This window comes from Macaca nemestrina, chromosome 15, assembly GCF_043159975.1.
Source record: "Macaca nemestrina isolate mMacNem1 chromosome 15, mMacNem.hap1, whole genome shotgun sequence".
Classification (NCBI taxonomy): domain Eukaryota; kingdom Metazoa; phylum Chordata; class Mammalia; order Primates; family Cercopithecidae; genus Macaca; species Macaca nemestrina.
The window spans coordinates 107951927-107965240 of NC_092139.1; the positions used below are offsets into that span (position 1 = coordinate 107951927).

The 13314-nt window shown below is 40.6% G+C and overlaps 1 protein-coding gene across 12 annotated transcripts in view; it reads left to right on the forward strand.

The window, feature by feature from the left end:
• Positions 1–13314, forward strand: part of LOC105464406 (trinucleotide repeat containing adaptor 6B) — a 298465-nt gene that overhangs the window by 237916 nt on the left and 47235 nt on the right. For 8 of the 12 annotated variants that reach the window (XM_011712269.3, XM_011712270.3, XM_011712268.3 and 5 more), the window contains 5 exons: positions 3325–3399; positions 4251–4296; positions 6242–6390; positions 7365–7535; positions 11523–11648. In XM_011712269.3, coding sequence (XP_011710571.1) covers positions 3325–3399; positions 4251–4296; positions 6242–6390; positions 7365–7535; positions 11523–11648 — 567 coding nt within the window. The remainder of the gene's footprint in view (positions 1–3324; positions 3400–4250; positions 4297–6241; positions 6391–7364; positions 7536–11522; positions 11649–13314) is intronic. The other 4 variants (XM_011712279.3, XM_071080624.1, XM_011712280.3 and 1 more) reach the window with 1 other exon arrangement.

Here is a 13314-nt window from a genome sequence, read left to right on the forward strand (position 1 = left end):
GGCTATTTTTTGTGTTTTTAGTGGTTCCGCCGTGTTAGCCAGGATGGTCTCGAGCTCCTGACTTCGTGATCCACCTGCCTTGGCCTCCCAAAGTGCTGGGATTACAGGCGTGAGCCACCGCGCCCGGCCAGAACTGAGGATTTTTAAATGAAAGGTGTGAGGCAGCTGGGGTCCTCAAGGTCCTAAGTAAGGGGAAAAATGTTTTCTTGCAAACAAATAACTACTTCCCTTTTACCTTTCGTCTTCCTTTCCCATGACCTTGAAACCTTGAACTATAAAACTGTTGCTGTGGGTAAAATGAAGTTTTCAAAGATATGAGATATTTTTCATTTTTAGTTTCCACATTATAACAATCTGTTGGAGGCTCTCAAGGCATACTTTATAAATTGCTTTTGCATTCTAAAGCCAAAGAAGTCCTTCCAGTAAATCCCCATAGATGTGTTGGAGGGAACCCAAAGGAAGAAAATGCTGGCTTGTCCCGTGGCGATCAGCACGTCCTGATTTTATCTGATTTGGGAAATTCCAAGACCCCAAACCCTTCTCCCGACAAATGAAGTACCAACGTGTACTTGTGTGTATAGCAGCTAAATGATTTCTCTTTTGTTTTTTGAGAGAGTCTTGCCCTGTCGCCCAGGCTGGAATACAGTGGTCCAATCTCAACTCACTGCAAGCTCCGCCTCCCAGGTTCACACCATTCTCCTGCCTCAACCTCCCGAGTAGCTGAGACTACAGGTGCCTGCCACCACGCCCGGCTAATTTTTGTATTTTTAGTAGAGACAAGGTTTCACCATGTTAGCCAGGATGGTCTCCATCTCCTGACCTTGTGATCCACCCGCCTCGCCCTCCCAAATTTGTGGGATTACAGGCATGAGCCACCATGCCCAGCCTAGCAGCTAGATGATTTCTCTACATCATATACCAGGTTGTGTACTAAACTTTCCATCTTCTGTATGAGATACCTTCTGTATCTCATAACAACTCAGTTTCTCCTTTGGTTTGCACAGTTTGATGAGGACTTTGGTTTTCAATCTAGAACAGTAGTCTTTGAGCCTGAACCAGTGTCTTGGCAGACGCTCTCTTTTTTCAATTCCAGATTTTCATTTGACAAATAAAATAGTGGAAATAAGAAATGGGCATCCAATACTTAATTTCAACATGAGAGTCTTGGCACCCTATGAAATGCTTCACTGCTAATATTCTCCTGTGTTTCAAACACCAGGTGCCATCTTAGAGGCCTTCCCATGTCTGAGGATTGGACCTTCATCCCCTTTGCCCTTTGCCTATAGGCCATTAATTTTGTGGACGACCCTTTCTTTTATAGAATAAGAATACAGTGTGTTTCTATTTAGAGACGTTTTGCTTAAGCAGTCTCTTAGAGTTTTTTTTCTATTAAGAGCTTTTATTTCCTTAGCCTAGTCACAGAAGGAATTATTCAGCAAACTTTTCAGCATTCCTTGCACTCTTAGGTTGTCTAGTGTGATTTTGGCTTTCTTTTGGTTGTTTACAAATTAACAATGAGACTAAATTAACTGATTGAAAGGGACTAATAAATACCCCACTAGGTTGACAACCAAGATTTAATTAATTAAGTTAATTGGGAGTTGAATCTTCCAGCCCCAGTACCAGTGATTCTGACTTTTCATACTGAGGGCATTTTTTAAAAAATTGTGATAAAATACATATAGCATATAATTTACCATAGTGTATGTTTTTAAGTGTACAGTTTAGTGGCATTAAGTATATTCACATACTTATGCTGCCATTTACCACCGTCTATCCACAGAACTCTTTCCATCTTGCAAAACTGAAACTCTGTACCTATTAAACAGTAACTCCCCATTCCCCCCTCTCTCTAGTAAAGGCTTTTTTGACCTTAAAATCTACTAGCTGGCCGCGGTGGCTCACGCCTGTAATCACCTGAGGTCAAGAGTTCAAGACCAGCCTGACCAACATGGTGAAACCCCGTCTCTCCTAAAAATACAAAAATTAGCTGGGTGTGGCGGCAGGTGCCTGTAATCCCAGCTATTTGGGAGGCTCAGGCAGGAGAATTGCTTGAACTCAGGAGGCAGAGGTTGCAATGAGCCAAGATCATGCCATTGCACTCCAGCCTGGGTGACAAAAGCGAAAGTCAGTCTCAAAACACACACACACACACACACACACACACACACACACACACACACACACACACACACAAAACCTGTACTAAATTTAAGTGCTTCATCACTTTCAAGGATAATAAAATTGATTTGATAGCTATCATCACGGGCCGGGCGCGGTGACTCACGCCTGTAATCCTAGCACTTTGGGAGGCCAAGGCGGGCAGATCATGACGTCAGGAGATGGAGACTATCCTGGCTAACACACTGAAACCCCGTCTCTACTAAAAATACAAAAAAATTAGCCGGGCGTGGTGGCAGGCGCCTGTAGTCCCAGCTACTCAGGAGACTGAGGCAGGAGAATGGCTTGAGCCCGGGAGGCGGAGCTTGCATTGAGCCGGGATGGTGTCACTGCTCTCTAGCCTGGGTGGCAGAGGAAAAAAAAAAAAAAAAATATATATATATATATATATATATATAGAGAGAGAGAGAGAGAGAGAGAGAGAGAGAGAGCGCTATCATCACAACATGGAGAATTTTTACCTGTGAAATACACAAGTGCACAAAGCCCCACCCCACCAAATCCTCTAATTCCACCTGCCTCCCTCACAAAAGTGAAAGTGGAGCTCAGTCAGTGCCTTGTTCAGGGGAGAAACTAGTTTGTCCCATTAAAAGATTAAAACCTACTGCTGCCCTACTCTGCCCAGGAGATCGGCAATGTTGTCTTCCACTAGGTCTCTTTACCACTAGGACCAATGTCCTTTATGCTGTGAAACAAACAGAGGAAGCACTACGAGTTCCTCATAACGCCCAGTTAAATAGGCTCCTTTCCAAATGACACGCACTGACATCAAACTCTTTTCTCCTAACGTAAACCAGTTTGGGTAACAGAGAGCAGCCTAATGAAAGTGAAAGCAGTTGTGTGCAAAACTTCTATTTTAGAAAATCATATCAGACTTCTTTCTATTTAAAAAGCAAAAGTACCAGCTGAGCATGTGTTTTTCCAGCTACTTCTAGTTCAGTGCAGTGAATTTTATAAAAATGAAAGCATAGATATAACTAGGGCTTATTAATCATTTAACATAAAATATCAACATAATTTTAGTTAAAGAGAAATAGGTTTTAAAAAGGTAAACTCAAGTCTACATTTTCAATCTGTATTAATAAAATTCAGAAGGTTGAAATAAATTATTTGGTTCTGAGGTTCTGTGTTTCATTTCTGTAGTGCTCACTCAAAGGAGGAAACAATGATTCATGGATGAATCCTCTTGCCAAACAGTTTTCAAATATGGGATTGCTGGTAAGTTTTATTTTTTTCAAATGTATCATGTATCCCAACTTTTAGGTTTAAGAGTAATACAAATTTTAAGACCACTGCCACATATAGTACAAAGTTACAGATTTAAAAACTAGTTAAGCAATGTTCTTGATCTTTTGAGTTTAAGTAGTATTTCTCTTCTATTCTTATTCTGAATGACATACTCCAACCTTTAAAGTTATGGCTTTTAAATTTGTAGTCATTGTGTCCTTTTCCTTAGGAGGATAGAGAAGAAGGAGTCAGGCACTTAAAATTTATACAATTGTTTCTGACCACATTACTGTACTAGTTTTCATATTACAATTTTTTTAAAAGGCAACAATAACGAAACTAGAAAAACTATACTGGGACTACTTAGGGAATTCTTGTAGAATTTCTGATTTCTTTATCTCTCGGGAATGGTGTAGGGACACCCTGTCCCTGGTTGGCCAAAAGACAAACGACTTGACTTGGCTGCACAGTTGAAGGTTTGATGACTTGACAAGTCACGAGAAGAAGTTGTCATTATTTGGCTGCCATTGATGGAATTTGATCCTGAGCTGACTAGAATGTAAGGACGGGGGTTTATTTCTTCAGGCAGCTGTTTATCTATTGCTCTCTTTGTAGACTTATTGAGACTAATTGTATGTGAAAACTGAATTGTAGGAATATAGGCCCAAACAGCAATCAAGCTAGCATATTAAAAATGTTAATGTTTTCATTACCTTTAAGTTCATTTCAGAGAACCTTCTGTAATGCCAGTAGTAAGATGTGGCTCTCACGTGAATAATGCCACTTCTCTGATTCAAAGATGTGCATCCTTAATTCTGTCTCATCTGTTCTTTATTTTTCAGAGTCAGACTGAAGATAATCCAAGCAGCAAAATGGATTTGTCTGTAGGTGTGTATCACTCTGCTGAAAGGAATGGAGTGTATCAGTGTTATGATGTCCTGTTGGCATCTCCTGCCCAATTTGAGTAGGGATGGCTGCAGTTCAGTAGACATTGATTGAGCACTTACTCTTTGTAGGTAAGGTACTGTGCTAGACACTAGGTAGGGATAGAAAACTCAAATGACTGCAGGAGTCAGCAAAGAATGTAAATGAGTGATGTGTGCCAGGTATAAGAAACTGGGATGAGGCCAGGCATGGTGGCTCAAGCCTATGATCCCAGCACTTTGTGCGGCCGAGGCGGGCGGGTTAGGAGGTCAAGAGATCGAGACCATCCTGGCCTACATGGTGAAACCCCGTCTTTACCAAAAATACAAAAATTAGCTGGGCGTGGTGGCATGCACCTGTAGTCCCAGCTACTTGGGAGGCTGAGGCAGGAGAATCGCTTGAACCGGGAGGCGGAGGTTGCAGTGAGCCGAGATTGTGCCACTGCACTCCAGCCTGGCAACAGAGTGAGACTCAGTCTCAAAAAAAAAAAAAAACCTGGGACGAGGTGACCACGGGTTAACTGTGGAGAGTCCACCTGGAAGAATCAGCCTTGCATGGCTCCTAGCAATTGCTGCTCTGGAGGAATCCAGGCTGAGCTATGACAAGTCTTTCAAGAGAGGCCAGAAATTCAGATGTACACTGGTATTATGATTTTTGTATTTTTTGAGACGGAGTCTTGCTCTGTCACCCTGGCTGGAGTGCAGTGGCATGATATCTGGTCACTGCAACCTCTGCCTCCTGGGTTCAAACGATTTTTCCCACCTCAGTCTCCCGAGTAGCTGGGATCACAGGCGTGTGCCACCACACACAGCTAATTCTTGTATTTTTAGTAGAGACGAGGTTTCACCATGTTGGCCAGACTGGTCTTGAACTCCTGACCTCAAGTGATCCGTCTTCCTCGCCTTCCCAAAGTGCTGGGATTACAGGCGTGAACCACTGCGCCCAGCCCTGATTTTTATATATCAGAACTAATTCGGGTCTCTTAAAATGCTCTATGGGGCCAAACAAATTGTGTGCCAGATGTGGCTCTCAAGTTGCCAGTCCTGTCTATACCAGGAAACTTCATTATTGACAAATTCTCACATTGCAACTGGAGTGGATGCAGTGTTAGCTGCTGGTCTGTGGGGTTTTCGTAGTAATGCTCTTGATCACCCTGAGGAACTTAAAAAGAGTCAAACTAAGAAGAAATGAAAATAATTCTGGGTAGTAAAGGAAGTAGGTAATCTTTGATCTATATTTCTAAATATGAGAATAATTAAAACACGTTTCCTGGGGGGGGGGGGGCACTGGTTATGTCCACAGACGACAGCACATTTATAGAGCCGTGAAAGAGAAGTGGTATGTATAGTTAGGACACCTGGGAATGCACCATGTAGGTAATGTGGACCCATCTTCTGTGTTCAGTTCTTAAGTTCTGAATTTGAGGGCAACCACTGTGCCTTTTTGATCTTTCTATTCCTTGTAACTATGTTTCACTCAGACCATTTATCTAGATGATGTTAAAATAGCAAAAACAGACAACTTCTCTCCCTGAGGACATTTGAATTTATGAGCAAGATGTGTTCATCAAACACATCAATATCCAGTCTAAATGTTTTCTTAGCCAGATTTTTGCCAGGTTATCCCTAAGGCTCTTTCAGTCTTCCATGGAAAACAAACTACAAAAGATATATGTTTTGTTTTGTTTTGTTTTTTAATAAATGAATAAATAAATAAAAACCCATATGTGTTCCAGGGATAAACACCAGCAGCCTGGACCAATGAGAGTTTGTCTCGTCTTATCCCCAGAAATAGAAATATTAATAGCTCATATCCGGCACCCCCATGAGGATAGTGGGGCAGGTCACTCTTGGTTCATGGGGGAAACATTGATTCTGGAAATTTTCACTCTGTTTATGCTACTTTTCAGGAAGCCTTTCAGATAAAAAATTTGATGTGGACAAGCGAGCGATGAATCTCGGGGATTTTAATGATATCATGAGGAAGGATCGATCTGGGTTCCGTCCACCTAATTCCAAAGACATGGGAACCACAGATAGTGGGCCTTATTTTGAGAAGGTGAGTTGAATCCTTTGTTGAAGATAATAATTCATGAGAACCGCTTTGGTTCCCATTTGTCTTTTGATAACTGATTCTGGAGGAAGCATAGAATTACTGAACTAGATGAGCCAAACACAAACATCACCTGCATTAATGTGGTGACCTGAAAACGATTGATGTCAACAGGTGATTGGGCAAGAGCAAGAACCATCTGTCTTTAGCATGTATGTATTAGAAAATCTGAGTTTTGAGAAATTCATGAAGTGTGGAAATGTTAGAGAGAAACTTACTCTGCATTCTTTTTTCTGCTGCTGTGCAGCTACAAAATAAATTTTGGGATTTTGTGCAGATATTCCATGTCTCCTAAGGCCTTGCCTTCTTCTAGTTTTGAGAGAACTCTGTTGTTATCTTTCCCCAGTTCCCTAGCGATCTGTGTTTAGTTACAATGGTATACTTTTCAAATTCTCAACTACCTAATTTAACCAAGCAGTTTCTACCTATTGGTTTTGATGTTTACCATTTCTAATGGTGGGAATTATATCTTGATTCAGAATACTAATTTACTATGTTCCTGGTCTTCAGAAAGCAGTTAAAACCGAAATTTTCAAATCTGGCACATTTTGACACTTGTTGCTGGTCCAGACAGAAGCATATTCACAAGATTGGCCTGGCTTCTGTTTCAGCAGCCACATTGCTAGAGTAATCAATATTAGATGCATAAAATCAAAGTGTCTGGCAATTTTTATCTTAATGCAATGGATAGAACGTGTTACTAACTTAGGGGAAAAGAAAAATCAATATCAAAGAAGATGACAGATGGTGTCTGTTGGGCCGAGTGTAAAGATTATTATCAGATCCAAATTCCATCCTCGGTTATTGCTAATACACTCTAACTTTGTTTATTGCTAGTGTTTCTCTCTTTTCCCTTCTTGCATTCTGTTGCTTCACTAACCAACACTCGTTGTGATTGGCTAACTCCTACTGCTTTTCAGCTGACTTTGCCTTTCTCCAATCAAGATGGGTGCCTTGGGGATGAGGCTCCCTGCTCTCCCTTCTCCCCTTCTCCCAGCTACAAGCTGTCTCCCTCTGGTTCCACACTACCCAACGTCAGCCTTGGAGCAATCGGCACAGGGCTCAACCCCCAAAACTTCGCTGCTAGACAAGTAAGGAGGCCTCTCAAATTTATAACTGCTTGGCTGTGGCCTCGCCTTGGTCCTGGTCTGCAGTTTATTGCATCATTTGTCTGTCTTGGGAAATTTGTTGATTACTGAATGCACAGAATGATATTAAGTGTAGGTTCTAGATCTTTCAGCCCATAGAACCCATCTCTCTTCATGTTTTTCAACATGGATTTTATTTTAAACCTGTTTTTTTTTTGTCTTCTCATTTTTGATCATAAGTTCATATTTAATAAGTAAACTAAGAACTGACTAAGGAAGATGTTAAAGAGGCTACTACATAAGTACCTTAGACAATCTAACTTAATGCATTTGCCATTTTAAACATTAGATTGTATAATACTTTGGAGATCTTTTCAATTTAATAAACCTGCTAATTTAAAAATAGCAAAACTAGTATGATGAAGTATTGGTGGGTTATGGCATCTGAAATCTATTGTCCGTAAGTGTAAAATATAATAATTACCCGTAGAAGGGTAACTTTAAATAGTAGACGGTGAAGCTTTGGGAAGAATGGGTATTGCTCAGACACAGCAGTGTTTCATTGCACCTTGGGTTGGACTTGGCAACCCTCCAGTTAAGGGCTGTGCAGTAGAAACAAGACAGGCAGGGCTGGGAGGATCGCGCCTCCTCACCTTCCCAGGCCTGAGGGTGCACAGCAGGACCCTGCCTGCCTTCCCACAGTGGCTCTGTTGTAGTTTTTGTGGAGAAAACCAGACTTTGGCGTCACAATTCCTTTGCAACAGTAACCCCAGCAGTGATCGCCATACTTCTGTGACCACTTACTTGTCACTGTGACCTTCACCTCAGGACATTGTGGAAGGACGTTAATTATACAACTTGTAATTATTAGTTGTATCCACATGATGCATCCGTAATGATGTTCTGTCTCCATATGATGACTTCCACATACGCATTACAGGATGACGTGAAGCAGCACCTCTGACACCAGTTAAGTCGCACGAAGGTCTCTTACATGCTTTCTAATCATTGCCTTAGCACATTTTAAAAAATGGATTATACTATATCCATGTGTTCAGTTGGTTATTTCTGGATTGGGAGTTACAACTGATTTTTTCATTTTCTTCCTTTATATTTCATTATTTTCCTTACTGCTTCCACAGAGGACATGGATATACACTGTTTATATAAACAGGGAAGAAATGATTATATTGATGTTTTGGGGGTTCTTTTATTTTGAGTATGGAAAACATGAAATAGGCATAACATTCAGTTAATGGTAATTGTAAATGTGGTGGATCACACAATTATCAAATGCTATTAAACTAGTATGGTAGACCAGCCAAACCAGCTGAGCATTAGGCGCTAAAAAAAGGTCATTCTTCTTCATTTTTTTGATCTGTGGATTGCTACAAAGTCCATTGTTAACCTGGTTTGTGCACATGTTCCATCTAAATATGGACGTGGTTTTTAAAGACTATTTTCTTACAGAATTATTTTAATATGCTTCGTATTAATAAAATTTAAGATTTAAATTTTCCAAATCACGGATTTTGGTTAGCTTGGTAATTTTGTTTTTAATTTGTATGCTTTTTTGAGTTAAACAGTATAGTTGAAGCAAAGATCACCAGACTCAGGTAATTGTAAAAGCCTCTGGTACAACAGTAGAGCTTTAGTGATAGCCACAGAAACCTGCATTAGCACATACTCAGGTGCCTTTTTTCTCCCATTTATTTTTTAGAGACGGGGTCTTGCTTATGTTGCCCAGGTTGGTCTCGAACTCCTAGCCTCAGCCTCTCAAAATGCTAGGATTACAGGTGTGAATCACTGTACCTGGCCTATATACGTTTCTTAAAGACCAAATCTGTATGATTGCCCCTGAATACATCACTGTGCAAAAATAGCTCTATTGGAGCCAAGAAAATGAGCGCTTGTGATGCCCAGGTTCCATATTAAGTTAGACAAGGCATTTTTTGATCAACTACTGTGGACTTACCTATATTATTATCCATTCCAGAGATAGTGCTTTGTGTGGCTGTAGGGTCACTTGATAATGAAAAGTCTAAAACCTATGGCGGAAGAGGGTGGAAATTGTCTACTGGGAAGACGGAAGTAGGAATTGATTTTACAGAAGCTTAAAAAGCAAATTCTTTTCAATATTTGTTATTAAAGGAGAGGTTGAAATTTAAAACAACCGTCAGGAAGTAATTTTGTATTTGCCAGAAAATGGATTCTGGCAGGGTCTTTAGCTCCCAGTAACCCCACCATCCAAGGACCAGTTGTGAATAATTGACATCTAATAACTAAGTCATTACTTTGATGATAAAGTGAGAAAGATCTTAGCAGAATATCCTTGGTGAAATAAATGTTTCCTGTTTTCTTAGGGATGATCAGGGTAGCGAAGCTACTGACTGCCACAATCCGAGCAAAGTTAGGGCTGAGCCATGTCACTTTCGAGTGGCAGTTGGTAAGAAAGGAGCAGTAGAGTTTCTGGAGTTAAAGGTCTTCTCGTGTTTAAACAATCTTTTGGGAGACATAAAATTCATGATGGATCTTTGATTTACTTTTATGAGATACACAGATTTTAATTGCCATTTTGACTTTATGTTTAGAATCATTTTAATTTTCAATGCTTTTAAGTTCACTAATTTCCCTGCAGCAGTCCCTTACTCTATTTTTTAATCATTAAGCCATCACAGTATTTTTAGTGTTCTAGGTTTTAATGATGCCATTACAAAATTCTTTAAAATTACCTTAATCCCTGTGATTCCAGGGATATGATAATGGTGGTGATTTCAATTCAGGGTATACATATTCAGTATAAGCAGTGATGCAACTGTCTTTGCTAAAGGTATTCAATGGGATATTTTCCAGTGTGTGGAATTGGTGGGTCATGAATATTTACAGATTATATATTCATCCTACAGACTGGGGCTTTATTGAGTTCTGGGAATACGAAGAGGGAAAGATTTAAGCTGACAGTAGAAAGACAGAATGGAAAATAACTGTAGTGTGGTTTGATGATGAGTGCCCTCAAAGAGTTTTAAAGCATTTTGAGATTGGAGAGGTGGGCTCAGTTAATCTGAACGTGAAATCAGGAAGATGATTTTGGGGAAGATTTCCTTGATGAGGATGACCTCCAAGCTGGGCCTTGAAGAGGTCAAGTGAAAATGGTATCAGGCAGAGGGAACACAGTGTTGTGTTATTACCAAATACGGTTTCTTCGCTGAAGGACTTTTCTCAGCTAGAAACGAGTCAGAAAGGAAAGGCCACCATATAACCCAACTCTCTTAGTTATCTCATCGGAATAGTGTAGAAGTGCTCCAGTGAGTTGGGCCTCCAGAAAGGAGGGAGTTCAGCTTATTTTTAACTAGACCGATATGTGTTTGACTGAGAAGTTACAGGTGAGTAATGTTTATTTTGGTGTCCCTGTAATGGTTTTTACTTTCTCCCTTTCTTCCTTTTTTATCTCACTGTGTAATTGAGTCACATTTCCTTATCTATCAAAGAAAGGATTGAGCAGATCCAGGACAAGGAAGGGTGCTAGGCTCACTCTGGGACGGCAGAGAAATCACATCATAATGTTTTATAAATACAACTGATAACTATTCATAAGGCTGCATTTTTACTCAGGTGCCTTTCAAGATGGAGCTCAGATTACAGAGCTTGAGAATAAATTTGGTAAACCCAGTCGCAAAGAAGAGTACTTGAAATAAATGTTATGTTGTCTATAGCTTTCGTTCACAAAAAAGAAAGTAGGACTTCTCCTAATATTTGACAAAATTGAACCCTTTCCGTTTATAGAGTTCGTCAAACTGTACAGGCGCTCATGATTCAATTTGAGTAATTGCCCTAAGCCTTCTAAGATAAGGAACTTCTCAGTTATGAAATTCTGTTATTCCATGGAACACAGCCTGTGATTCTTCTGAGGGATCTAAAAGACCAGAACTGTTTCTTACTTGCATTTTCTTATGTTAACAAAAAGCCTTACTGCTGCTCTTCTGTTTACAGGGCGGTAGTCATGGTTTGTTTGGAAACAGCACAGCACAATCGAGAGGTCTGCACACACCAGTGCAGCCACTAAATTCTTCTCCCAGTCTCCGGGCGCAAGTGCCTCCCCAGTTTATTTCCCCCCAGGTAAGCAATTTTGTGTTCCTATGATTCAAAATTAAAGACCATTTCAGGTAGTTACCAGTTGTTAACTGATTTTTGTGGGCATAAAAAGAATAATAGTTAGTAGCATAAAATAGGAAAAAGCCATCTTTTCTTGACCTTTTGGCTAAGATCAAGTAGAGTAAAATATGAAATATCTAGCTGCCAAAGATCAAGACTTTTAGAACAAAATATCAAATCTCATTTTTTATTGCATCATGCATACCAACAAAGTTGGTATTTTTGCATGAAAAGCTTATGATTCTATTCCTTTTAGACCTCCTATTTTTCTAACTATATATTTTGAAACTGCATATAATTAAAACTACTATTAATAAGTTCTGATGTGTCAGTGTTCAGAGGCTGGTTGCCCTCAAGGATTTACCCACAGATAAAAAGAGAATTCGGCCTGGCACAGTGGCTCATGCCTGTAATCCCAGCAGTTTGGGAGGCCAAGGTGGGCAGATCACTTGAGGCCAGGAGTTTGAGATGAGCCTGGCCAACATGGCGAAACCCTGTTTCTACCAAAAAACACAAATTAGCCAGGCGTATAGAACAAAACAAAAATTAGCTGGGTATGGTGTTGCCTGCCTCTAATCCCGGCTACTCGGGAGGCTGAGACGGTAGAACCGCTTGTACCTAGGAGGCAGAGGTTACGGTGGACTGAGATTACGCCGCTGCACTCCAGCCTGGGTGATAGAGTGAGACTCCATTTCAAAAAAAAAAAAGAAAAGAAAACAAGCGAATTGCCAGATTCTGGATTATTCTGAAAATGTTGAGGAGCTGCATGCCAACATAGCAATTAGGTGCTCTAAGGGGAGTTTTAGAACTAATGACGTAGCAGAGACTCCTGGACTTAACTCTTATTCATGAGCAGCTCCGTGTAGGACATAGTCCATTGGATACCATGGGAACCAGTTAGGTCTGTCCCTTAGTAGGAGATGTGCAAAGAGATGGTGTTTTGTTTTGTGGGTAAAGGTAAGAGGTTTGTGTTAGTCTACCACACACTTTCCCCGTTCCCCTTTGTGAGAAAGCAGACGTGAGGACAGAGTAATAGCTGATAAGCTTATGCAAGGATTCAATGTGTAGCGTTAGTCCCTCCTTAGGATGTTATTTTTAATATACAAAGTTTTGAGTCCATTTCATTCTGTAAAACAAGATGGGAGCGCTTACTAGATCCAACCAGCAGGTTGTAAAGGTTCAGTTTTTGTTGTTTGTTTTTGTGTTTTTATTTATTTTTCTTTTTTGGAGATAGAGTCTCACTCTGTCACCCAGGCTGGAGTGCAGTGGTGTGGTCCATAGCTCATGGCAACCTCGAACTCTTGGGCTCGAGCAATCGTCCCTCCTCAGCCTCCAAGTAGCTACTTGGTGGAGGAGAGGTGCCAGCCTCTCCTCTTCTTTCCCTCTCTCTAAGTTCCAGTTTTCAAGCCCCAGGTACTGGTTTATCCTTTAGACAGAGCCATTTCTGACTTTCCCGGCACTCTACAACAGCAGTGTCTTCCTAAGTCTTGGAGCATACACACATTTTACAGTATCGCTTGGTATCAGGCTGACAGTCATCCATGGTTATCAAATATCTGTAGCATGTTAGGTAATGTCTTCATTGTGCACAGATGGAGAAAATGCCATCTCTCTCTCTGCAGCCTCTTGG